Source organism: Setaria italica, chromosome VII (assembly GCF_000263155.2).
Source record: "Setaria italica strain Yugu1 chromosome VII, Setaria_italica_v2.0, whole genome shotgun sequence".
Lineage (NCBI taxonomy): Eukaryota > Viridiplantae > Streptophyta > Magnoliopsida > Poales > Poaceae > Setaria > Setaria italica.
Window position 1 is genome coordinate 27,613,459 of NC_028456.1, and position 27,273 is coordinate 27,640,731.

Here is a 27,273-nt window from a genome sequence, read left to right on the forward strand (position 1 = left end):
AAAAGGCTTTTACATCACTCAAACTAGCTGGCTTCAAATTAACCACAACCTCCGCATGATCAACACGAGGACCTTCTGTCCTTCTGCAAGGAAGGGGGGCATCTACTACCAACAGCAAATTCAGAGAGGCCTCGAGATGCACATTGACGCGCTACACAGTCATGTCAGACGAGTAAATCAGACGCTTGGGACGAGCTGCTGGATAACGAGATCTCTATCCTCCGATTATGTTCCCGCGGGGGAGATCCTGTCGCTGGCATGTCTACAGAAAGTCCATCTTGATCACATAATTAAACTCCACTTGTGTAGCGTTCTTTAACAAGTCTGAACACTATCAGAGTTGAATAACACTACTGTGGCTTGTGTTAGCTGCTCCTTGGGTTGTGCAATGAAGCAAACGAAGATGACCAACGGTAAACAGGTCACAAAAAGTGCATAGCAAACCTATGTCTGGAAGATTTTCAGTTGGAAAAGATCCGGTTCAGAGATCAAGCTTGACCTGTGGGATTTGGATGATTACGTGCAAAACACACAAATTGTGGCGATTCGAGACTGCTCTATCAAATCGTAGCTAAGATTGTATCTTATGCAGTCCAATAAGATTCCTGTTTTCTGCACCATGTAAATGTTTTACTGCCGAGGATTTCAGTGTTTCCTGTGTCAAGGGTAGCTGTTCTCCTGCGCCGAGATGTAACCGCAGCCCATTTCGACAGTTACTGCTGCTGCTGTCTTGAAGACTAGGCTGGTTTCAGTCATTAACTTCTACTATGGCTGAACAAGCTGGGAACGAATGGAGCTTCTTCGCATGGCTCCACAAAAACCTTTCAGTATTCAGTGTTTCATTAGACAAGTATGATCAGATATACATACAACACATGGTAGATTACTAACCACATGGAAAACAGACGACCAAAGTACAAAAACCCCTTTGCATGGATCAGAGGCAGGACTCGGTAATATGACTGCACTTCTAACTAGGGATGTGTATCCTAACACTAGACTAAGTATACGATTCTCCATCCTTTGATGCTGTCCCTAAGAGACCTAAAAGTCGATATCTTTACACAGACAATCTTGTGTTTAATTCGATGAACCAAACATGTCAGAGATCAAAAATAGGGTCAATTCCTAGGGACAAGCTGGATGTGAAACCCATCTGGGAAGCCAAGGCCAGGGGTCCGGACTATGTTCCCGCCTTTTACTGTTCTCCAACTGTCATAAAAGAAACAAAATTTCAGATTTCATAGTTCTATAACACAAGATACGGATTCATAATGCTGTAGCAGATGTGAAAAATGTTACCTGTATTTTGTAACCAAACTGTGGATGAACGTCGCCATCAGGACCCTGCTGAAATCGGTCCCAACGCAGAACCGAAGGCCACCTCCAAACGCCATGAAATGCTTCGTTCCTCCGGTGATTTCAGGCTTGTCCTGTTCAGAGAACAACAAATTTAGGAACTAACTTCGATCTGAATACTGCTCTCTAATGCAGAAAATGCATCATACTCTGTTCTATTTAGATTCTTATCTTCTATCGGGCACATGGTTCAGCTACCGGTTTGAGAAACCTCTGATTAGAGCTCCAAACCCCGATGACGCAATTAAACAATTGTCAGACAGTGAGACAATCAGGCACTCTCTGTGTGCCTATATACTTGGCACGTTTGCATGGTTGTCTCTTGTTACTGATCTACACCATGTTCATCTGTTGCCATTTTGACCTTGTCGTTAAACTACTCGGAAAGGAAGCTTCGGCGATGGTTCAGGAACCAGGGACACCAACCGAATTCCTTCTTGATCTCCGTGGCCAAGTTGGTACTTGGGATCAGAGCCTTGCGATCTCATACTAATTAATCACTCTGCCAATTATTGGAGACTTTTGCAGTTGGTTAAAGTACTCTTCTTTGTGATTTCTGTTTTAATGGCGAGGAGAATATATGCAGGTTCGGTGAGCAGATCAGATCATAGCGTTTCCTACTCCCTAGATACAACTAAACAACACAATCTCTCACGACCTAAAACAAGCTGAACGACCTGTGACACACAACCCTAAAGCTGACATGAATGATGCAGAGTACGCTAGTGGTTGCTGAGATATTGAAGGAGACGAACCTGCCACCTCCATGGGTTGAACGCCAACGGGTCTTCGTATATGTCAGCGTTCAAGTGCACAGCCGGTGGGCACACCATGATACCCCATCCCGCCGGAATCGTATAGCCTGTGCCAACGCCACAAAAACACAGCACAAAATTGAGCACCACGCAATTTGCTGGAGAGAACATTTTCTTATGCAAAGAACAAGAGATGCCACTGCATGTGCAGGATGGTATTCCTGATGTGTACCTTTGATCTCAACGTCTTGCAGGGCCTTCCGGAAAATTCCCGGCACGATGTTTGCGAGCCTCACCATCTCCATGATGACCTTCAGAGACACAGAGAACAGGGGTGTCAGTTTCTCAGCACTTGCTGGGTTCAGAGAACAGCACTTCAGTTCAGAGAGGCATCCAAGAGCTTGGCAATTCGCGCTTTACTACTGCGTGTAAATAAACTCTCTATACTGTGGCAAAATCGCGGCCTCAAGTTTTTGATTCCCCTTCTATTCTTTAATCTTCAGCGGCGAATTAACAATCGGCTTTGTAGTTCTTATTAGACACTAATCAAGTAAGATTATCTATCAACCTCGAAGCTTGGGCCGTGTTCTTATACACTGATTAAGTAAGATTAACTATAGCAAGCTTGGGCCTGGCTGCAGCGTCGGGCTACCAAGATTCTTGCAGAGTTGCACTGCTAGATCTTGATTGGCCACTCGTTTATACTGTCTTGGCAAGTTAACAATAATGCAACTTGCGCAGTTGCTAGTAGTACGAACGAGCTAGGCTAAGCAAGGGTCCGGGCTAGGCTCACCTGGTTCGTGAAGGTCATCGATCTGTACTCGGCCCACGTGACCGGGGCATCCGGGTCCTTCCTGTTCCTGGCGATCGCGTCGTGCTCCTCCTGCTCGATCACGCATATGTAGCAAAGTTAGCTTGCTCCGTCAGAGTCGGCGATCGATTTCTCCTGGCTTTGTTGCATTGCTTACCCTCAACGCGTCGACGACCTTGGGGTTCTCGGTGAGGAGCTTCACGCCGAGGGTGAGCGCCAGCGCCGTGGTCTCGAAGCTGGCGAAGAGGAGCACGAACATGAGGTCCAGCGCGATGGTCTCCGTCAGGAGCGGCTTCTCCCTCCGGAGTTCCTGGATCACGTGGTCGAAGAAGTCCTCGCACCGCCGCTCCGGATCCGCCATCCGCTCCTTCATCATGCTCTTCAGCACCTTCATCGCGTTCTTCCGGCCCTGTCGTCGTACATCCACCGACGAAAATTTATTAGAAAATTCGATTGCGAGTGCTGTTCACTGTCCAACCAAGAATTAAACTTGGAGAAAATATTCCTTGAGAATTTAATTTGTGAAATAATGTACGCGCGCAGGTACAACCGTGCGCGTGTGCTGATCACTAGTTTATGGGCTTGGCATGTGCAAACTGCTTGCAGATGGTGCAATTTGAGGGTTGTTCTTCAGTTATTCTGATGAGATGAATTCGCAGCCACCGCATGTTATTACCTCCATGCATTCATGGTAGGCCGTGCCGGGGATGTTCAGAGGGAAAGAAATCAGCCCGCGGATGAACGCCACGAAGTTCTTCCTCAGGCACTCCGACGACTTGGACGGCTCGTAGCCTATCAGCTTCTTGGCGGTAAGATCAAATATCATCTGCAAATCGAAGCAGCAATCCGTGTTAATACGAGCATAAACAACAATTAATAATCTGGCAATGGCATCAACGACAGGCAAGCTGCATATGCGTACAGTGGAGAGGCCTTCTTTGAGCTCGACGCTGGGCTGCGCCGCCCACGCGGTGAGGCTGCCGCGGCACGCGGCATCGGTCTCGGCGACGAGCGCCGCCTTGAGGTTCTCCTGGCCGTAGAGGCGGAGCACGAGGGTCTTGAGGTACTTGTACATGAACCCGTGCAGCGAGCCGACGTTGTCGCGGCCGAAGATCTCGGTGAAGGTGTCCGGGTACCAGCTCTCGAACAGCTTCCCCTCCTGCTGGAACACGAAGTAGTTCATGTCCGGGTCCGCCGACACCACCACCTGCCGCCCCACGATGCTGGTCTTGAAGATGCTCCCGTACCGCCTCACCCTCTCCTTCACGAAGGGGGAGACGTCGCAGGTCGGGTTCGGCGCGAAGAACTGCAGCGTCTCGCCGATGAGGGGGATGCCCATGGAGCCTGGCGGGAGCCTGCCCTTCGACTTGGGGTGGTTCCACCTGTACGCCCAGCGGAGGAGCGCGGCGAGGACCGCCAATGCCGCGGCGCAGAGAGCTATATAGGCAATGGCGGCCATGGCCTCCGAGGTGGCGAGAAGGTTCGCGGTATATAATTTCCGGGAGAGAGGGATGGTGGTGGCGAGGCGGAGAGAAGCTAGCTGAAGATATGGTTGCATGTGCCAAGGGGAAGGAGGAGGAGACTGGCAGCTAGCGAGGAGGCAGGGAGGAGAGGGGTTATGTGTGGGTTTGTGGGAGTATGGGCTTGAGGGGATTGGCTTTTATAAACCACCTCGCTGAAAGCCTTGGCCTTAAAAAAAAGTGAGGGGAAGAAAAGAATAAGCGTACAACCCCTTTTATATATTTATTGTTTACGTATATGCCCTTTCTTATAGCAGTAATATATTTTGGATTTTCTAACAATACTACTATAATTTATTTAGGACTGATAATTTTATGGTCATTTAGTTAATGAGAAAATTCACACATTATTTGCAATTTCTTTAGTCCTTTTTTTTGCAAGAATGTGATTCATTAATCCTTGGGTCTATCTCCTTGTAACTTTGTAAGGCGACTGATATTTTTCCTATCCATCAGTCACTCTTTTGGACCATTTGATCTACATTGAACCGTCTAAATCAACTTTCAGAACATCTACATTCAGGAACATTTTCTTACGAAGTTAGAATATTTTTTCCTTAAGTGGAGCAACTTTCTAAGGCAGAACGTTCGCAAATTCAATAGGCAAAAAACATTTATATTCTTAAGTGGAATACTTTTTTTAATCTTAAGTGCAACATTCTAGCGAACCATTTTTTTTTATCTTGAGCAAGACATTGTAGAAGAACATTTTTTTTCCTTGAGGAGAATATCTTTTTACTCAAGTGCAACATATAAATTGTTTTTATCTTTTTTTTCATTGTCATATAAAATTTGAATTCTCCGTTCCATAATTTGTCCCCTAAACACCCTTTCCCCCTAAAAGAAGCTCAGAGTAGTTGATCTACCATGAGGTTTAGCAGTCTACACTCAAGGCAACTCTGATAAATTAAGAAGCACCCAAGGACAAGATTGTAATTTCAGATCTGTTCAACGAAAGAATACTTCCCTTTATTTGTGGTAGACCGTGGTTGTGGGGAGGAGCTAGTGTTGGCTGCGATCGATTCCTCTGGGCGCCCGTATTGGCTGGTGAGAGCTGGCTGGAATTGGCCAGGGGATATACTAGTACAGAAAAGAACAGCAAAGAATTGCCGGGCGTGTCTCCGGACCATGGATTATTCTGCCATCACTCTCGGTGCCAGGCGATGCCTTTGTTTATCCACAGCGCGTGGGCAAGTGCACCATTGTTTCTCATCTCATTCCATCATCGGAGCACGAGATTCCAGCCTCGGCTTCAGGGTTCAAGCACGGACACTGTACTGCATGCTGCCCATTTTTGTGTGTGGGTGGGGAGAATGGAACAGTAGTAGCGCCGTACTGCAGCCATTAGCTGCAGTTGGTGATGTGGTCACTTCTCAACTTCAGATTTATTTGTATTTTTTTTATGTTGTGGCAAGGCTCTGTTATTACTTATTACATACTTATCCCAAAAAAATTACTTATGACAAACATCATGTCAATTGTCAAGCCAAACGTACTGCTAGTAAACACGAAAAGTGCAGTACACTCCTTGCATGCATTGCACTTGCTTCAGAGCTCTCGTAGTCATGTAGTCATCAGTCAAATATATGTGAACTTGAAGCATAAGAAACTGTACACACTATTTTTCTGATTCGTGGCCTACGTGCTTATCACAAAACAACCTGATTGTATATTCACCGGCAGTCCGGCACACGCCAATCTGATCTCCCTGCGCCCTTGGATAGGAATCAACAGTTGAACTTTTTTCTCGCAATCTTTTGCATCGATCTTTTTCCTTCTTTTCCCGGCTGTACAACTACTACGCGTCAGGCGTCACAATCTAAGGTCTATACTTAGAGCTTCATCAGTGCCCTTATACTATTTCGCCAGCTATCTAGACAGTATATAGATTAAGTTCCTTGGCTCTAAACAATCCTATCTGCAATGCTAGCCTGAATCCAGCTCTGACCAAAAAAAAAGAAAAAAGCAGATCAATCCGGTTTCTGAATCTTCTTGGAAGCGAGCAAGGACCAGCTGAAGCGGTCCTGGGCGCTGTACTTGGCGCATAAATCCGTCAGATGTGTCAAATAGATTCGACACGGCCGGTGGTGCTCTTTTCTTTCCTTTCCTTTTTTAGATTTTAGCTGGTGATGCTCTGTGGTTGCCATTTCCATTCAGGTGTCCAATTTTTTTGCCATCTAATAAACCCATTCTCTAACATAAAGTGCTCCGCACGTAGCAAGAGGAACGGCACTTTAGGACTCACGAAGAAAAAGACACGGAGAACAGCTGAACGCGCCCATTTCGTACTACTAGCACTGTCCCAGCTTTCTTCGGCACATGACCAAGTTCAGGAAGGAGAACAGCCAGCAGAATTCAAGCACTTTCTCCGTGTGGCTGCTGGGATTCTTGCTGGAAAAAGGCGTCGCAGAACGCTCATTTTCGTTGGTCTCGCGCTGCCTTTGTCCGAGCCTTGCCGGTGCACTGGAGCCCGCGGCACCGGCACCGGCTCTCCCGAGCGCGCGCGCCCTGCAGTTTCCGAGCACAAGAAAACGGGGCAGAAAAATGCATGAACCTTGCAACACGCGTACGTGCTCCTGGACGCATATGGGGGCACTGTAGTACAGATCATCATTTGGGTTTCCGTATGGGACGTACGGGGACAGCGGGGCCACACGCGTGCCGCGCACAAGTGGCCCCCTCCTACGGGGGGTAACATGACCAACAGCGAAACAGGGCTTCGCCTCTGGGATCAGAATATTTTTTAGCCTGCAGATTGGGGATCCAAATCACGGAGGGAAGCTCTCGGAAACTGGGATCCTGTGTGCAGTGGAGAAGGGAAGTCTTGTTGAGCAACATTGCTGCTATCGTGGTATGCTGAATGAATGGGCACTCTCGTGCACGTCCATTGCGGATTGCGCCTTCCCGAATGGAACATTGAAAGATATAGCAACACACCTACTGAATTTTAAATCACCTGAAAATGCCAAGAATTTCCATCTTGGGTATGCTTTGTGTTGTGGCAGCTAGCTGATTCGGTTGGGGAGGGAGGTACCAAACAGTGTGTCACGGACACGTAAGTGGTGCGGTAGCCGGTAGGGATGCCGCCGGTGGTAAGTGGGAGGACTGTCGACGGCCCAGATTAAGGAGGGTGGCAGGGCGAGGGTTCAGAAAGAAAGAAAGGATGCAGAATATGAACATTGTGCTATATAATTAGACCGGTGCATAAAAAGCCTATGATCTGGGAGCCCGACCCACCCACACGACCCTAATTTGAGGGTAGGGGCAATGTAGGGGCTGAGGTCTAATTGGAGAACCGAAACATACCAGAAAATAGGGTGAACGTCTCTAGTTACCGATCCAACGGTGGATGTTATGGAAGATATTTTCCTTCCGGATCATCCTAATAAACGTGTTGGTCTGTTCCTTCAGCTATGCTGTGTCCCGGAATGTATACATACAAGAACTCAAGAAGCCGCAGCAAATTAACGATAATCTTAGCAAGTAGTTTAATTACGACCAACTCCTGATCCGATCTGTACGCTTAATTATGCAGCGATCACATTACGCGCATACTTAAAACGATAAACTTCAGCGGCAGGTGTGAACGTGACGTGCGGTGGTCTCCAGTCTAGAACACGGAGGAGCCATAGCCTATGTGCAGGCAGCTAAGCTAGCAACACGCTCTCCCCCCCCGGGTTCAGCTCCCCCTTTTCACCAACTAACATACTACCAAGAAAACGACAGCCAGATCGATCAGTGTTGAGCCGCCGATGCGAGTTGCACAGTCCGCCTACTAGCTCCCCAATCATTCCAGTCGCCGCGAATATTTCCAGTTCATCCCTCGCTCGATCATCGACGACCAGTGGCCATGCCGCTTTATTGCAAATGGCTCGCGCTGCAGCTCGCTCCCCCCCAGTGGACTTTCTCGCTCAGGATCGCCCCCCCATGGGGTTCTAGAGACTAGCAGCACGCACTGATTGATTGGCTAAGGCGCTAAGCATCAGCGGCACAGCACGAGCAGAGCGTGGCAGATTGATTAGCCGCAGCGGCCGTCGTCGCGTTCTCGTACGCGACGCGAAGCCCTAGCAGCTTACTTTGTTTAAGAGGAGCGTTGTTCGCGTGGCCGGTTTGTTAACCACGGCCGCGAGAGGGCCGGGGTTGAAAAATCGAGCGTAGATTCTTCGCGCGCGCGAGTCCACTTGTTGACGACGACGATGGCGGCAGCGGGGAGAGGCAGGGAGCGAGGGCGACGACCCGATCCGCTCCGCGATCCCAACCGCCGAATCATTGCGACAGGGATGAAAAGGCTTCGACCGGACAGATGCATTGGATGCATGGACGCTGAAAAGGTGCGTGTGTTCTTGTGCGCGAAGGAAACGATCTAGCGGGAGAATATATATTTGTATCTGGAGCGCAGATACAAATATAGCTGTTGCAAGTGAACCACTTGCGTTGTTGGCCGCTACTTTCTTGCTGATTTTTATCGAGCAACTGTCAGATGGATCGTCAGATGGTGCAACAAGCAACAATAGAGGACGTGCCTGCAGTTTGCGTACGGCGTGCTTCTGATTGGTGCTTTCCATGAACGACTTTTGGGAATTATAGCTGCCCATCTGCTTGTACTTTCTTGTAATTTTAGTACTAGCTACTTGTGTCTTCTGACTCTTATCAACCTATGTTCATGTGTGCAGTGCAGACATGCAGTGTACCATGGATTATCGAGCGAGAAGAGATCTGCGTAGTACCCGTCCAGTTGCCGATACCGATCGAGTAAGTAAACGCCGCAACTGTCCGAGGCATGATGATGAAATGGTTCCAACTGCCAGTCAGCCACGGGAACGTGGCATTATTTCCTTTTCGTTCATACGTATCGGGGTTGGAGGAAGACTGCTGCAGCTCCCACCGACAGGGGAATACAAAGCTTCTTCGTCAGCAGCGTCCACGTCTGATGCACCTGCATGCGCTGTGCCTTTCATTGCCCAAAAGTCTCCGGGAGTCCGGGTCCCCTCTATGGTGGCAGAAAAATCATTAGACAAATCACTGAAAACAATTTTTATGGTGGCAGAAATTTATGTTTGAAGATAGCCTCCACATCAACTCTCATGAGACGTGGTAGAAAAAGAGATAAATTAAAAAGTTCTCACAGAAAGCAGAAACGTCTATCCATGAATTCAACATACTCCAATCACCATTGACAAATAATGTACCCACCGATCGATTCTGTTTTCCAAAAAAAAAAACTCACCTTTACCCCCCTGTTATCATCAGAACCATCTAAAGCACCCCCCCCCCCCCAACCAAAACACACACACACAAAGTAACATGTAAATTATCCACTAATGGTATTATGAAAAATAATTTAAAGCATTTCCCAAATTCACATATAAATTGCACATTTCTTCGATTATTAAAAATAACATAAAACAACCACCAAAACCCTCATCGAAGGGTTCATGCACATATCGTTAACATGTTAGACGCATAGTTTAAAGTTATGGTTTGAACTAGACATATGTTAAACACATACATAGATGAAATGCTAAGGGGAAAACTACAGGGGAAGGTGGTAAAGTATATAAAGAGTAATTGGTCCGATAGAGGTTGCAATGTATCTATATCTATATTAGTATTGAGTTAGAAATATAAACAATGAGAGAAAATGAGAGAGTAAATATAAACGATTTTAATTGAGTAGGAATGCAAAATTTATCCACGAACATCTACTACTTATATCTCTTAAAATTAATAGCTCGTGCAGAGAATTACTGGTTTTATTAGTTGAACTCAATATATAACTTGGCAGACTAAGATTCCGTGGTGTGCAACAAGTGCACACCTTTGGCACTAAAATTTTATATACAGTAATTAAGATGATGAAAATATGGTAGTAAACCATGAAAAATATGCACACTCCCTGTCCTTTTCTTACAGAGGGCAACAGCTGCAATACGCGGCCTCTAGCTATTCCATCGCCCCTCCTACGAGTAGGTACGGACTATGAGACGTTAAACTAGTGACCCTTGACAAATTCAATCTAACACACCAGCCAGCCCGGTGATCACTGATCAGCAGTTCAGCACGTAGCCTAGTACTTGCCCCGGGCGCTATCTTTCTGGCGATTGCATGACGGGAAGCTGATGACTGATGAGATCAGGCCAAGAAATGGTCGGTACTCGATCGGTAGCACAAGGATATGATTTCACTTCTAGATATGGTGAAGCCAGTTACAGATAGTTTACTACGGGGTATCGTTTTGGTTTGGACCCAAATCCTGCTGAGACATCCAGGCTCCAACCTGTAGCACAGCAATGTGATTAGGATGGCTCACCAAAACTGCGCGTTTCTTCATAGTCTGTCGCCGCCGCGTTGCACCTGCCTGCTCACTCAGCTGCGCTTGTTTTCAGCGACATATCGGTGCATTGTCTAGTCACAGCCCAGGACAAGGCTCGTGCGAGATCACTCGCTTCTGATGTGCAGTGTATTTGGACGAAACACAGCTGCAGGTTCCACGTAGGCCTACTAGCGCTCCCGGCACCTAGCTAGCTAGCTACAGCTAGCCGTTGAAGGAATTGAAGCACTAGGCCGGGAAGCTAGAGACTCCAAGCCCCAAACTTCCTGGAAATCCAAGGCGAGCAGTGTGTGGCTGTGAACTCAAGGGAGGTCTCAAATACTTGTGGAACATCTAGGTATTGCTGAAAAGCACGAAACACTCGTGTAGTTAAATTAAAAGATCACTTCTCCATAGATGCCACAGTCACAGTAATCGCAAAGCAGAGGTCTGAAGGAAGGTTCCGTGTCTGACTGCGCTGATCGAACTTTAAGCTTTCCTGAACTGAACAGGGGATCACTTGCTTTGATAATATGTTTAGTCTACACCACTTATGCACATATATAATCATGGCTATTATGTTATATACAAGGTGCCTTTACCTCGTAGCCAAGTTTCCGCCTGCTTCATGCAGATCCAGGTAACCATGCACTGCAACGTACAGGGGATCTCAGTCAAACTGAACTGTCAAAGCCTGCATGCTCTGTGCATGCATGCTACGTGACCGGTCAAAGACTCAAAGTACTCAACGTATCTCTGCATGTACAAGCGCAGTGCGCCATACACATCGGGACACGACCAACCATATTCATGTGCGCTTGAGTCGAAGAACGTACAGGCTCACGTGCAGTGGTGCAGGCAAAGCAACTGAGGCAATTGGTGCTAGGTGAAAACTGGAGCCATGGTCGATCTGGTTAGCACGAGACTACAGCACCAAGTCAAATTTACTCTAAAATAGATACTGAAATATCACTTTTATTTTAGTTTATAAACTCTAAATCTAACTTGGAGCTGTGCCAAATGGCATGGAAACTTGGAAATTGGAAATCTGACAAGTGGTTTGGTATATTTATGATGTAATCTAAATTCTAAAAAAATGTATTTAGAATAACATGCTTTCTATGGAAATTATGGCATTCCAAATAAAAACACGTATTTTGAAGCATTTTTCACAATGGATCTAGTCATAACATGCATATAGTATTGTTTTGGGGAATCATGCACGTAATATTACTCGCATGCAGTGGAGGAGGCAGCCTAGGGGGGCTCATTTGCTCATCCTTCCTTTTTCTTCCTCTTCTCCTTCCTCTTTCTCTTCTTCCTCCTCTCTATTTTCTTCTTACACTCCTTCATCCATGGCTTAAAAACATGGCGCTTAGGGGGGTGGGGGGATCCATTGGCTTCACACATGTAGCCCCCTAGCCCCTCCTTTAGATCCGCCTCTGCTTGCATGATAACTCTAGCGAGTTACAATTTGGATCAAAGCAAAGGGAATATTACTCCTTTTATGGTACGCCACAGATCTACAATTTAGCACGGTACGTTGATGATTTGTTGGCATGTAACTTTATCAATTCTAATTTTGTGAAAGAACACATGAAAATGTTTGAGGTTTTCGTAGAAAAATGTTTCAAAAAAAACTTAGGATTGAATTTATGTGCCTTATTTTATCCTCTCATTAATGAAAAAATAAAAGTAGTTTTTTTCTTCAAAGTTCAAACTATGTATGCTGAATGGTTACCAAGATTCTTTTTTTGCAAAAATAATAAATAAAAATAACCATTTTGCTCCCCGTTACTTAATACTTTAAAGCTCGGTCCAATTTCTTAACCTCCAAGTTGCTTCTATCCATCACTACATATGAAACATCAACAATCATGGAGGTGTTTTGACTGGAGTGGACATCAAGTTTTGACTGAAACATCAACAATCAGATGAGCTACTAGTACTAGCTAGCCTAGCTTCTCCTACGCCTGCCTGCTACTCACATGCCATGCATGAGCTAGAGGCTGAGTGCATGACAACGAGTATACAGGATTACCGGAATGCATACCTCCTTGACTACATGCAAGAGTTCCATCGGTTCAGGAGTAGGCTACCGAAGACTTGAAGATTAATCAAGATCGAGCACAGAGTCACTGGCAAGGAGAGAAGAAAGTTTTTGTTCAAAAAAATAAACAAAGAAGAAAACGAGTGAGAGAAGCAAACACGCATGGCGAGTCGATCTCTTCTTGATCTCTCGCGATACGCAATAGCATATGGTTCACGATGTCGTCGTTTCAGGCTACCAGCCAGGTACGTGCTAGCTAGCTAGCTGCTCCACTGACTACACAGTGCTGAGTCGTGCATCACGCTTCGGCGTCGCGAGCAACTAAAGGCCCATGCTTGTCGCCAAGCCAGCCAGGCGAGGCCATGACGACGCGGCGAAAACAATGGCGCGGCAACACCTGACACGCTACGTTGGCGAGGCTTGGAGCTTGCGGGTACAAGGGTGACAGCCGGCTCCCCTGCATCGAAGCCTTTTGGTGCTCCGATCCGTGCTCAGAAGATGTCTGGTGTCTGCAGGAGAATTGTTACCTGACACGTACGTGTAGGGCATGCCCGAGAGCAGCAGAGGCTCGGATCATGCCGCGTTTCCCCACAGCATGGCCATCCGATCCTGAGTGTTGGCATGCAGATGGCAGCTGCCAAATGCCCAGATGTGACAAGAGACTGCCAGGCTAGGCTGTTTTCGCCTGTGTGCGGCAAATTGCACTACTCGTGGCCTATTATTCTACTACTGCTACCTGCAGGCTGCAGCTCCATTTGCTTATTATCCGTTATGATGAGATTTGAGATGTGTGTGCAAGTATGGCGATGCCTGGCTTCTGGCTATATGCAGTGTCAGGCGACATGCATGTTGTCGTAACCATCGAACATAGAAGGTGAAGATTTGACTACGGACTGCGCCTTGCTTCTTTCTCACTTAGCTGAAGCTTCACAATGTTAAATGCGGCCAGGGAAAGTAAAGGAAACCTCGGACGAGAGATCTGAACGACGAGCTACCAGGCGCAAGTTGCAGGCGCTGATAGATGGTTCTGGGGACGCTGAGGCATGGGTTGACACTCCACGACACATCGATCGATCGATCCATCGATCTCTGCGCAGACACCGTGGCTGTGACATGTCGAAGCGCCTGGAAGCTAAGGGCAAGGAATCGGTACTCGTAGTCTGAGAGGGAGAGGGGTAAATTAAGCAATCTAAAACTTTAACCTATGACTTTCACTACCAAATCACCAAGCATAAATTAGATCATGCTATCAAGATGTGTAACTATAGTTGATCTAGTATGAAATCCTCATCCAAAATAAATTTTGCAACATAGAGCCAATCCTAACAAAATACTACATTAAGAAAGTAAAGGTACACAAGTTGCAAGGATGAAATGCGGAAACGTAAAGGAGGGGATAAGGGGAAGCAAACTCTTGACATGATGATTTATCCCATAGTATCGGTAGGCACTAAGCTACTAATAGTCCACGTTGTTAAAGCACTCACACAAGAGTATTGCTTCCCGATCACCAAGTCTTTCCTGGGACACCCCTTGACTTGCCACAAAGGCTTGGCCATTAAAATTCACACCAAGTTACCCGGTCATCTTGATGCCATCTCTACTAAGGAAGGGGGTCTCCACGTCCCCTGCACATGGTCGTTGACACCGCTCCATACCAAACTGGAGGGTCGAAGACTTGCCGGCGAGCCGCCAAGGCTCCAAGGCACCGACACACCTTGTACAGCTGTGGTTCACTCCTGAACTGATCACAAGGTAGGCACACCTTACACTCTCTCTTCTCTAGACCTATCCTAGCACTAATCACTCTTCTAAGCTTATGCTAAGCCTTAGAATAATCACTTAAACACTTTAGGTGGCTTGGATGTGTTCTTGATGAGTCTTGATCTCCAATAGACTTCTGCACACTCCAGCAACTTCAAACGGTCGAGTAGAGGAGGTATAAAAAACCCAAGGCATCAAAGAGCCGTTGCTCCAATGGCTAGTTAAAGTGTACCATCGGATGTTCCGATGATATATTTTTTAGTAGCATCAGAACATCCGGTGCAACTAGCCGTTGGCTCCCCCGTGCCCAACTTCTTCAAGAATTCATCCGATGCTTCATCCGATGCCCCCATCGGATCATCCGGTGTTGATGGTTTTCTGGTCAAAACCTCTCTGGAACTTCGCAGAGTAAATATGCTTTGTCCAACACCTCCAACTCCTGAGCGTTGGATCATCTGGTGCTATAGGTCTTTTTCTGCCTTCTCCGGGAATTACTCCGGCGCTTGTTAAAATCATGCCGTCGGATCATCCGGTACTTCCTGGAACTTAAGTTGATTTTCCAGTTGTACCAATTGCTACGACGCTTGTTCCGATGGTTGCTCCGACGAACTATCGGATCATCCGATGATACTGACTTTTCTCTGTCATTTGGATGCTTGAATACCATAGAATAATCCTAGATACAATGGCCTGGTCACTTGAATACCATAGCTTGGACACTTGAATACCATGACTTGGACCTTGCCGTGGTTTGATTTGCATTCTTGGGACCTAGAAAATCTACAAGGTACATTAGTTTTATAATTATGTTGTCACTCAAGCACCAAAATCACAAACTATGGTATAATGGGACCATGTTCGCCACGTTAAGTCTACTGGAGTAAAGCTACATAGCCAGCTCAGCTCGATTGTCCACCAATAATCAACAGCGGGCGGCATACAAGTTGCGCAAGTGTTGTGCACAAGCTGCAAGTGGGACTGACGAGGGGAAAGCTGATCCGAGCCCCCATCTGATGAGGCCGTACGTGAGCTAGGCTCCGTTTGGAGACAGGGATTAAATTTTAGTTATACTAATTAGGAGTATTAAATATAGGTTAATTACAAAACCAATTGCATGAATAAAGACTAATTCACAAGACAAATCAATTAAGCCAATTAGTTCATGATTTGATCATGTGATGCTACAGTAAATAGGTGCTAATCATGAATTAATTAGGTTTAATAGATTCGTCTCGCGAATTAGCCACGACTTATGCAGTTATTTTTATAATTAGTTGACGTTTAATTTCCGATGTGACCGGAAAAAAATGAGTCTATGCATCCAAACACTCGATCGATTCGATCGATGGTCTCTGACGGAACGGAGCTAGCGCATCGATCCGTGCAAGTTCCCACACGCACGCGCGCGCGCATGTTACAGAGCACATGCATCCAGCTCCAGGGACCCGGCCTCCGAGAGAGAATCTGTTGACCGTCAAAAGCCACGATGGAAACCTCGGATGCGTCGATAGGGATGCTGCTGTCGATCTGTGGGCGCCTGCTGGGTTGCCCATGTTGACGTCCATGTAGCTAGGGCGTCGCAAGCAATGCAGGCTGCGGTTTTGAGCAGAGCAATTCGTGTGCTAGCTTGCTCGAGATCGAGCTTGTGCTGGTACGAACGTCTATGATTTGCAAGTCGTACGTGCATGTTAATGAAGGAGTGCACGTTAGATTAATCGTAATGAAGACGATTGCATTGCGAGCTGTTGGGAAGTATCCGTCCAAACCTCCGTTTTGAAGTGGAATACGAGGCTGACGAGTGAAGATTAGTAACTATGGGGCCATGCATGGTAGTACACAGTTATGTCGCCCGCGTGCTGCGCAGACACCGTGGGCCACAAGCGCTGGGCTGGATCGTGTTTTTCGTTGACGTTGGGGGGACAGATCCGTGCGTGATCTCGACGAATTCTCGACGGGCGATATCTGGACAGCCGTAAGGCCCGTAACCCGTGAGGCCCAAATGCTCAGCGGGCTAGGTATAAAAAAAAAGGTTCCAAAACGAGGTTAGCTTGGCATGTTGCTGCCCAGGATCGAACTGGAGACCTTCAGTGTGTAAGACTGACGTGATAACCACTACACCACAGGAACGTGGACGGTAAAAAGATGCATAAACTGCATATATTACTTATATGATCCGACCACCAGTCGGATTTGTCGATGAGAGCGCTGGCCCTTTTGTTTTTTCTTCGACATGGCGTCCTAGCCGCTAAGGTAGGCAAAGTACTGATAGCATAACTCTTGTTTTCAAATTTCATCCATGTGTATTTCTGGATTTACGCGCGTGCACACAATATTTCCACATAGACTTGGTAATTATTAATTTTACAACAAGCGGCATGCATGCCCACAAACTTAAATGAAGAACATAATATGACAAACTCTTGCACCAAGCATACATGCAAGCAAGAAGGTGCCAAATTAACACTTGAAATATATCTATGGTAAATTCATGGTCTATCAGGCCTTCGGGAGCAGTTGAATTTGATAGCCCTGCGGGAACATGATCACTGCCTTGCGGGACACTTCTCCTCCTTTGATCTCTTTCCATCTGCTCAGGCAGTTGACAAGCATGTCAACATGTTTCAAGCATATGGTTGCAGCATGTATGTGATGTATACCACGAGCCAACAATTACCTATACTTCGTGACCAAGATGTGGAGGAAAAGTGCAATGAATAGCTTGCTAAACTCTGTAGCCGGACATGCCCTTATGCCTAACCCAAATGGCACGAAATTCTTATGTAGTGTGCTCCGCTTTGACTCCTCCTGTGTTTTCTTTTAAAACTTGTAAATGTTTCTAAAAAGATAAATCATGAAAATAATAATTGGGTATTTGTCACTGACCAGCCACCTCCATGGGTTGAAGTTGAGTGGATTATCAAAATACTTGGGATTTAAATGAATTGCCATGGGGATCATCATGACCATCCACCCGGCTGGAATTGTATAACCTGCATAAAAGACAAAGAGACAACTAATTTGCAAGCCAGTGTTGGTTGTATCTAAAATCCACAGCTTGGGTACTCTATACATCCTCCTCAAGGCAGCATGCAAATTGTATGATTTTTTTTAAAAAAAGTTTCGCAGACTGTATGATTAAGAAGTATACCATTCACTTGCACGTCGGTTAGGGTTCTTCTAAAAATCCCAGGTGTAACATTACTCATTCTGGTGAGCTCATTCACAACCTTCATGCAAAACAAATTCACTTAGGGTATAGCACCGGTTCTAAAATACTCCCTCCATCCCAAATTACTATTCGTTTTGACTTTTCTAGGTATATAATTTTTGCTATGTACCTAGACATAAGTATATATCTAGGTGCATGTGAAAAGCTATGTACCTAGAAAAGTTAAAAAGAATAGTAATTTGGGACGGAGGGAATAGTAACAGTATAAACTAGCATCAAAATTACCAAAGCAGTGAAAGTTAATGACTTGTACTCCTCCCATGTGAACGTAGAATCAGGATTCTCTCTGTTCCTCACTATTGCTTCATGCTCCTCCTGAGTCAATATGATTTTGTTTGATGAACATCAAGTGTAACGCATATGTGACAAGATGATTTACTATAAACAAACATGTTATATATCTACATGAATATAATTTGAAAAAAAATAGATAGTAGGATTATCTACTATAGCCCAACCTTGAGAGCTTCAAGAGCTTTTGGATTGTCACTGAGGAATTTGAAAGCTAACGTGAGGGTGGGCGCCATTGTTACAAAGCTGGTAAACAGGAGTGCAACCAATGCATCTATAGCAAATTTTTCATCTATTGCTGGCTTCTCACTCTGCAGTTCCTCAACAATTAGGTCAAGGAGATCACCATGTTTTTTTGTTGGTGTGCTTAGTCTTTGTCTCAATAGATCTGACATTATATTTTGCATATTCTTCCGTCCCTATACACATAAATGCAAGTAAGCAACAGTGAACATAACCACAAAAAACGTAGCCAGAAGAAAGCTTGTACAAGCAATTGAGGTGTTATTTGTAATTACGAGTCCTCGAAAAAAACTTATTAGAAATAGATCACCTTTTGTAATTTTTTTTTGTTCTTTTTGAAGTTTCTACTTCCTAAATGGTTCTCAAACTGAAACCATTTCTGTTACTTGCATGCATCGGTAAAATGTTGTCCCGGGAAAATATATTGGGAAAGATACCAACCCTTGAAGGAACGCGCTTTAGTTCTTTCTCAGTTCTCTTGATTTAGTTGTATCAAGGCCAATAAGTTTCTTAGCCACAAGGTCAAACATCACCTGTGATAATAGAAAAGGCAAATTGTTATACTTGTCATCATTTAGAGTTTCTTTTCAAAGACATTTGTTGTACTTGCTCAGGTGCACTGTGCAGATCCAATTTTGGAAAGTGTTACAGCAAAAAACTTTTATTCTATATTCTGTTATGTAGTTTCCGACGTCCCCTGCTAGTCTTATGAAGGCGAGATTGGTTAATACTAAGGCCCTATAGGGTCTGAGCATCATTAGCAGCCATTTGCTTTTGTGCCAATGGTATATGCTGAACTTTGTTTTGTGAAACAAAGATAATTGCTAGTCCGCTGAACAAAGGACGCATTGCAAGCAAATAGAACAGAGAGCCTTGCAATTGCAAGTCAAGCTTGCGGGGAGGCGGGCGCTTCACACTTACGTTTGTGGCACCTTCATGCGCCTCGATGCTAGGTTTAGTTGCCCATTCTGCAAAGCTATCTCTCATGGAGTTCTCAAGTTCAGGCAGGAGCTCTTGTTTCAGGTATTCAAGACCAAATAATCTTGACGCGAAGGTACGGACAAATTTCTGAACTGCACCACTGAACTCATCTATGCTCTTCTTCCCAATGCTGGTATTTGCTGTTTCAGGGTACCAGCTCCGAAACAGCTGGCCTTCTTGTTGAAAGATGAACCGATTGACCTCTGGATCAGCAGAAATAACCAACGGTTGTCCCACCAAATTTGTCTTGAAAACCGAACCGTACCTGACAGTGCTAACAGTAATAAGAATACAAGAACTGTTTTTTATTGTTAATTTAAGACAACCAAAGAGCTCACCTTTTCATTCTTAATTTGTAGAAATCCGGCATGTGTATTGAAGGGCTCGTTTTGAAGAACTGTATGGTCTCACCAAAAAAAGGGAAGCCCATGGAACCGGGCGGAAGAATCCCATTGCAGGGGGGGTTGATCCATTTGTATACCCAGTGTAGTAACCATCCTATCATCAGTGCAACACCACAGAGAGCTGCATATTGAATTTGTAATATCTCCATCTCTATGAGCTACAAGTGTGTACTGTGTAGTATTTCCTTCAGACTTTAGAGAAGCTGCCTTTTCTAGCTTGCCTTGAACATATGCATGGAGGAGGATCTGTAAGCGCTTTTATATGAGAAGTGAGGTGGGTGGTGCGAGTTGACACTGAATTTTGTTTCGTTCAAGTTGCAATCTTTTTTTAACGAACATTCAAGTTGCAATCATCATATCTACGTCACTTGTGATCAAGGTTATCCCTTTTGGGGCTGCAAAATAAAGAACTGAAGATGCTGAGTCTTAAACACGCTCCCATGCTAGTTCATCTGGTCAGAAGTTAATTTTAGATGGTCTAAACAAACCATGCATGCATATCATACTGTAAATGGGAGTAGTTAGGAGTGTTAGGTGTTGCATTGCACTTCGAATTTAAATTGATACTTGTGATATATGACATGGGAAATATTTAGCCAAACCAAGTCAACCATACATATAAAAATTGAAGCTGCTAATAGTGTTTAGGTCTGCAAAATAAAGAACTGAAGATGCTACTAGAGGCTTAATCACGCTACCAGCACAATGTCTCGCCCCTAAGAATTTGTCGAGGAGCCATGTCCTGTAAAAAAAAAATAGACCCAATCCATAAAGAACTAGGAGGTTGTTTTTTATCAAGAAGAAGAAAATATACATGCAACAAAATTAAAGTTGATGATGACTCGAATTTGGATGGTATGGATGCACAACCACACCACATCCCCACCGAGTTAGGCTCTGTTCCATTATGCCCTATCAAAGTTTAGGCTTTGGTGATCAATCGTCATACAATAAGTTTCTATTACTTTTAAATTTTTAATATGCTGAAGCATAATACGGGAAAGGTCTCTTGAGGTTTAAGTACTAGCTATAGTTACGTACGTTGCAGGCTTTGAACTTGTGAAGGTCAAACATTGTACAGCAGTTCTTGTTCCTTGGGGAAAAACAACAGCTCTTTTCTCAACATACTGCATAGGACTGAATTACTGAATACACGAAGGTCGAGTGCACACACAGATGTAAGTTACGTTCGAAGTTATAGGGGCTTTGAACATTGTCAAGAAAAATAGAGCATCTGCTGTAAGCCTGTAAATAATATTTCTACGACTAGCAGACTGCAATCTAGACCTCGGCTAATTGCGCTGTCTTATTTGAATGTGGTAGCCACCAGGAAATTCTAGTCCCGGAGTCCGTACTATCTTGCCTCCCCCAAGATTTTTCCACCTGAAAATGGTGCCAAACAAAGGGAGGTAGCATGGAAAACGAACGTGGAATTTTCCACTGTTTTATACCGCCCCCAGAAAACCATGTTTGTGAAAAATAGTACCTGTATCTGGTGACGAGGAAATGGAGGAAAATGGACATTTGCAGCTTGCTGAAGTCTGCTCCAACGCAGAACCGGAGGCCACCTCCGAATGCCATGAAGTGTCTTGACCCACGGTTTATCTCCGGTTTATCCTGTTTGTGGACATGCGCGAAACTATTTTACCAGATATATAACACTACTGTATACACGTTGTTCTGTATACATGGCCTCGATCTACAAACCTTGAACCTTGAAGGGTTAAAAGTGAGGGGATCTGGGTAAATGTCTGGGTTCAGGTGCACTGCTGGAGGGCAGACCATCACTCCCCATCCTGCTGGAATTGTGTACCCTGTCACCAGTGTTTGTCAAGGATTAAAGAAAAGCATTCAGATATTGATCATCTTGTTCCGAACGTACGTCAGGACTCAGGATGCATCATTTGCCAGGTGATTAGTCATGTCCAAAATTTTTGCTGTAACAGATAGGACTCTCCGAGTACAGAACAGCTTCACCTTTGAACTGTATATCTTTCAGTGCTTTTCTGAAGATGCCAGGTGCAATGTTGGCTAATCGGACAGTCTCGTTGATGACCTATAAAAAAGTGTGAATCTTCGTGTTATTCTGTAGCTTAAACATTACATTTCTGTACCATCGAGAAATGCTTGGGAGCAAACATGCATGCAGGGTATAAAAGTTTCCAGGGCACGCGGTATAGTGTATAACTGAATAACTGAAGCCATTTTGTTGTAGTTGTTCTTAAAAGTTGGAGTAACACCAACCGGTCGGTAATTTTCGACCTATTTTTGTCCTAGTCAACAACCTGGGATGTGAATGTCATAGACTTGTACTCCATCCATGTGATTCCATCAGATTCACGGCCCGGCTTACGGTCATTCAGAATCGTTTCATGCTCCACCTACATCAAAGCTAAAATTAAGTCACAGTCGCATCAGTGCTTATCAAACACAGTATCAGTATGTGTTCCTGACCGTGAGCTCCTCCAGGACGTGCGGGTGGTCGGCGAGCAGCTTGACGGCCAGGGTGAGCGCCAGCGACGTCGTGTGGAAGCTGGCGAAGAGGAGCACGAACATGAGGTCCAGCGCCATCTTGTCCGTCACGAGCGGCTCCTCCCTCGTGATCTCCTGGACGACGTAGTCCAAGAAGTCGCCGTGGCGCCGCCGTGCCCTGTCGTCGCCTCCTGCTCCTCCAGGATACTGCACCGATCGCCTCCTCTCCTCCAGCACTTCCTGCAGCACCTCCATTGCACTCTGCCGCCCCTGAAAGTGACAAACAATTTTTTTTAAAAAAAAGGATACAAGCTTGTGCAGACTTCATTCATGACACGCGCGCAGAGCTGAATGCAGCGAGTAGCATTGTAACAATTTGCACCTTCATGCATGAGTAGTATGCCGTTCCTGGCAAATACAGCGGGAAGGAGATGAGCCCTCGAACGAAGTCGAAGAAGCTCTTCCTCAGAACCTTGGACCTCGACGGCTCCAGGCCGAGCAGCTTGTTCGCTGAAAGATCAAACACCATCTGCGTGCAGATCGAGACGACAGACACGCATATCATCAGTACGTAGGACGAAACGAAAAGAACGTTTCTCGCACACAGTGTTGGTGTGCCTCTGACGTACTGTGGAAACGGCTTCCTTGAGTTCGACGGCCGGCAGGGTGGACCAGGTGCAGAGCGAGCTGGTGACGGCGCCCTCGACGTCGCGGAGCATGGTGGACTCCCTGAGGCTCTCCGGGCCGAAGTAGCGGAGCACCATGTTCTTGAGGTACTTGAACATGGCGCCCTGCTGCTCCCCGACGTTGTCCCTGCCCAGGATCTCCACGAAGGAGTCCGGGTACCAGCTCTGGAACAGCTGCCCCTCCTGCTGGAACACCATGTGGTTCAGCTCCTCGTCCGCCGACACCACCACCGGGTGGCCCACCAGGCTCGTCTTGAAGATCGGGCCGTACCTAGCTTGACGACGACACACACACATATTCAGACAAGTCCAGCCCATCTTCTAATTCAATCGGGCCGCCTCGGCCCAAAAGGTGCTGTACCTCGCCAGCCTGTGCCGGACGAAGCGAGGGACGTCGAAGGAATCGTCGTCGTCGGGGGAGAAGAAGTGCAGCGTCTCGCCGACGAGCGGCAGGCCCATGGAGCCCGGCGGGAGGCGGCCGCTGCAGCGGGGGTTCCTCCACCTGTGCACCGCGTACAGCAGCAGGAGCGCGAGCGCAGCGAAGGCCGCGGCACCGGAGAGCCGCACGTACGCGCACATCTGCCTGCGGCTTCGTTCGAGCGCTCGAAAGCTGGCACACGGACACTGCACAAGAAATTTTAAGAGCACGGGGTACCTGGAGTAGCAGCAAGTTCGTCAGCCGGTGTTGTAATTGTAAAGAGCACGGCTGGGACATTGACCGCGGTTTGGTGAATCAGGCAACGCAAAGGTTGTGAAGACTGGTGGTTGCTGGATCTGCTGCAGTTGGCGGTAGATTCGAATGTTCTATGGTTGGTCTTCGCATTTTTCTTCAGTAGAAAATTGGTAGTTTAAGACTCCCTTTGGCACGGCTCATCCCAAAACGGCTTCACCGGTGAAGTCAAAGCCAGTGAAGTCAAAAAAAACTGGCTTCACCCGGCTTCTAGTTCATTTTAGTCCTGACTTACAAAACGGCTTCACGCTACAGTGTCTCGATTTGTGTGAAATAGATGAAGTCAAAGCTGAAATAAACCGTGCCAAAGAGAGCCTAAATAGCATGCATGACAGAATATAAAAACTCCAGCCTATTTTTAAGAGCTGGGCTTGGGTAGAACTGGGCTGAACCCCAAGGCCCCAAAGCCGGACAGGTCTGGCTGGACAAAAAGGTTATGTAGGAGGAGACGGTGAAGAGGCCCGTGACTTGCTTTGCACCTGGTGGTTTTGGCAACAACTTCTGCTCTGTTTTCCAAGCGCATCTCTCATTCAACGCTCGTGGCGGCAAACCTCGCGTGCGCCCCCGTCCCGGCGGCACACGGTGCGTGCGGACGCGGCTTCCTGCGCGATAGGGTCCGGCGTTCACTCCTGCCGGCGCACACGAACCAGGCGCGCACGGCGTTGGGGGACGCCACGGGCGACGCCCCCACCAGAGCGTCCTCGGCAAACGGCACGCGCCTTCCACTCAACAACGTACAGCGCGGTCGCCAAAAGCACGGGTAAACAAGATCACCGCCACCACCCACCGCGGGCACTTCACAAGATAAACGCACCGGCACGGCTGGCGGCACCGAAAAGGGCGCGTCGCGTTGCTTCGCTTTCCTGCCGGTGCCGGTAGCTTTTCTCTCACTGATTCCCTGCGCTGCCGGGGAACAACCGTGGAAGCAGGGAGTTTGTTTTTCCTGCCCTCGTACTGTCAGTTCTACTACTGCGCGGCACGTGAACGGTGAACCACCGTCCGGCCAGCTGGATCATCCGGATGTCAGGTTCCCTTTGCAGTTGTTGCTGTGCTAGGATTCTCCTGTCCTGCCTCCAATCATACCACACGGCCGCAGGGCTAGCCCTGCGCTGCACGCGTTCTGGTCCTATCGGCAGCCTTTTCTAGTAGGGGTCGTTGGGACAGCAACGCACCGCCGGACGCCCCCACGCCCCTGGCAGGAAGCTTTGCATGGTATGGTACAAGTGTTGCTGCAAAAGCTGCACTTCCTCTCATCCCACATGGAAGCTGCGGCATGCGCACAGGACAATCAACTTTCTCCTGCAGTCCCCTACTTCGTCTCACACTCTCACCGTACGTTTCAGCATCAGGCAGTCACAGTGTCTCCAGAAGCTGTGCCACTTGGACTCAAATGGCTGCAAATGGCACTGCCACTTGGACTCGTGTACTACACTGCACCAATAGCTAAGCTTTGCATTGCTTGTATTTATCATGTGCATCACTAATAGCATCCTCTATTAGGCGTTTAGGACAGCTGTCCCTGACAGAGATTCTTAACCACTACTAGCACCCTCAGGTACTAGATCCTAGCAATTGTTCCGCCACTAACAGGCAGCCGATTACATGCAGATCTAGAGAGGCCATCATTCCAACCCAGGCTCTATAATGCAGCGTTAGGTGAGTTTAGCGCCACAGCTAGCTACAAACCGAGACACATCTCTGTGCCAGTGTTCAGAGAAAAAAAATGGGGAGGAAAAAAAAAATCTTACATGACTATATATCAACGGGCCTCCTGTTCATCATGTTCTCCTGTCATGTGTCTTTATCAGTCACGATTAAGTACGTTGCCCCCATTTGACCACAAGTGTTTGTTCTTTTGCTCCTCCTGTCCGGGACCAATCCGCTCTTGGGCGGTTGCACTGCTTCGTCCTGTGTGTCAGTGTGTGCATGCCAGTGGAGACGATAGCTCGTCGCTGTTGTTGGAAGGTATCTTTCCTATCCCACACCATCATTTTTAAGTTAGGCAATCGGCAAATAGTTGTGCTGCCCGAGCTATTCATGCTTCCGACTGAGACCACAATTTAGTCAACTACTGCAGTCAGAGTTTGATGCCAGCTCTAGATTTGCTCTGCCAGAAACCATTAATCGTTTGGTGAATGCTCCCTCCGTCCCAAATTATTATTCATTTTAGCTTTTTTAGTACATAGCTTTTGCTACGTATCTAGGCATAATATAATCTAGGTGCATTGATAAAAGTTATGTATCTAGGAAAGTCAAAACGAATAGTAATTTGGTACGGAGGGAGTAGCTATTAAGGCTGCTAGACAAAAGCATGCGGTATGATGAAGGTGACAAATTTGTCCTATATTTGCGCAAAAAAATCGCTCTCCGGATGATGATGGAAATTGAGTGGTTCGGACTGTTTCTGTAACACCATAATTTTCAACTTTTGCAAATTAATAAAATTTGTTAACATTTGCTAGAATTTAATTGCTTGTGTTTAAGGATTTAAGGTTTACTAAGGTTGCATTTAATTTATTAGGCATTTAAATCTTTTCTAAAATAAGTTAATGAATCATAGGAGTTCATTGTTGCATTCATGCTGGTGCATTGATTTTTGTTTGTTTGAATTCAAATTTGTATTTCAATTCATTTGTTTGAATCCCTTTTAAATAATAGGAAAACCTTTCTTTTTCTTTCTCTTTTCTCCTTCTCCTTTCGACCCGCTCTTTCTTTTGGCCCAGTTTTGCAGCAGCGCAGCGGCCTAGCAACTGGCCCATCCTCCGTACCAGCCCGCTCCGTGGCCAGCTCTCCGCCTCACATGATGATAGGCGGGGCCCGCCTGTCATCCACCACCTCCAGCCACCCGCGCCCGACTCGAACTCGAGTCCGAGCCGGACCGCGCCGGCCCCGCATCGTAGCGCGCACGCCTAGGCCGCCTCTCCAGGCCCATAAAACTCGCCGCCACCCTCGAAGGCCCTCACCAAACCCTAGCACCCTGCCACCTCAAGCTCCTGCGTTGTCGCCCGAGCTTGAGCCCTAGTCGCTAGCCGCCGCCCTCGATCTCCTCTGACGCCACCTTCCCATCGATAAGATCATCGCTCGAAGCACCGCGAGGAGGTGAGGAAGCTTCTCGTGAAGATCCCGTGCACTTCCGTGCCTTCTTTCGCACGCACGAGCTCGTCGGAGTTGCTGCCGCCATGCCGAGCCACCTCTTCAAGCCGCGTGCTGCCGTCACCTCCTAAACCACCGCAAGGACACCCTAGTCGTGTTCGTCATCTCCCTAGCTCGCTCCAAAGCCAAACCCCATTGCGAACGGTGGTCGGACGCTCGTTTTCGAGTGAATTCTGGCGAGGTCGCCGCTCGTCGCCACTGCACGCCGCCGTTCAGCCGCCCACAGCGCCGCCGCCTCCATCCCGGCCAACCGCGGCTGTCCAATCGAGCGCCGACGGCCTAGATGGGATCCGACCCGAGTCAATACCAGTCAATGTCGGGGATAGATCCCTAGTACCCACAAGGAAGGAAGAAGATGGACTCCTACTAGGATTCCCCTGCAATCCTACTAGGACTCCTTGTAACCAACTACTAATCCTGCCCCCCTAAAGTATATAAAGGAGGATAGGGGTCCCTAGATCGATAGGCGAAGACCTCACATAACCACAAGAGAGGACCAAATCCTCAATACAAAC

The 27,273-nt window shown here is 46.8% G+C and overlaps 2 protein-coding genes, 1 non-coding gene and 1 pseudogene across 3 annotated transcripts; all 4 read right to left on the reverse strand.

Moving 5' to 3' along the window:
• Positions 1-784: 784 nt before the first annotated feature.
• Positions 785-4,539, reverse strand: LOC101773731 (cytochrome P450 87A3). The gene is made up of 8 exons (XM_004976477.2): positions 3,848-4,539; positions 3,602-3,751; positions 3,083-3,334; positions 2,908-2,997; positions 2,347-2,425; positions 2,115-2,221; positions 1,303-1,433; positions 785-1,212 (listed from the first exon to the last, which is right to left on the reverse strand). Exons 1-8 carry the CDS (start codon positions 4,481-4,483, stop codon positions 1,122-1,124), a joined length of 1,536 nt encoding a protein of 511 aa, XP_004976534.1. The 5' UTR covers positions 4,484-4,539; the 3' UTR covers positions 785-1,121.
• Positions 4,540-16,623: 12,084 nt separating this feature from the next.
• Positions 16,624-16,696, reverse strand: TRNAV-UAC. The gene has a single exon. It is a non-coding gene; the product is annotated as a tRNA-Val (tRNA).
• Positions 16,697-16,930: 234 nt separating this feature from the next.
• On the reverse strand, positions 16,931-20,458 carry LOC101774138 (annotated as a pseudogene).
• Positions 20,459-20,776: 318 nt separating this feature from the next.
• Positions 20,777-23,467, reverse strand: LOC101774545 (cytochrome P450 87A3). Its single transcript, XM_004976478.2, has 9 exons — positions 23,237-23,467; positions 22,819-23,146; positions 22,572-22,718; positions 22,172-22,459; positions 22,003-22,098; positions 21,695-21,773; positions 21,425-21,531; positions 21,204-21,334; positions 20,777-21,100 (listed from the first exon to the last, which is right to left on the reverse strand). Exons 1-9 carry the CDS (start codon positions 23,452-23,454, stop codon positions 21,010-21,012), a joined length of 1,485 nt encoding a protein of 494 aa, XP_004976535.1. The 5' UTR covers positions 23,455-23,467; the 3' UTR covers positions 20,777-21,009.
• Positions 23,468-27,273: the final 3,806 nt, after the last annotated feature.

Excerpts from the sequence above, each read along its gene's own strand:
- LOC101774545 (XM_004976478.2), bottom strand. The coding sequence starts at position 23,454 with ATGTGCGCGTACGTGCGGCTCTCCGGTGCCGCGGCCTTCGCTGCGCTC. Across the intron at positions 23,147-23,236 it reads GTCCGGCACAGGCTGGCGAG|GTACGGCCCGATCTTCAAGA; the intron begins GTACAGCACCTT and ends TCGTCAAGCTAG. Across the intron at positions 21,774-22,002 it reads CTATGACATTCACATCCCAG|GTCATCAACGAGACTGTCCG; the intron begins GTTGTTGACTAG and ends ACTTTTTTATAG.
- LOC101773731 (XM_004976477.2), bottom strand. The coding sequence starts at position 4,483 with ATGCAACCATATCTTCAGCTAGCTTCTCTCCGCCTCGCCACCACCATC. Across the intron at positions 3,752-3,847 it reads TCAAAGAAGGCCTCTCCACT|ATGATATTTGATCTTACCGC; the intron begins GTACGCATATGC and ends TTCGATTTGCAG. Across the intron at positions 2,998-3,082 it reads AGGTCGTCGACGCGTTGAGG|GAGGAGCACGACGCGATCGC; the intron begins GTAAGCAATGCA and ends GTGATCGAGCAG.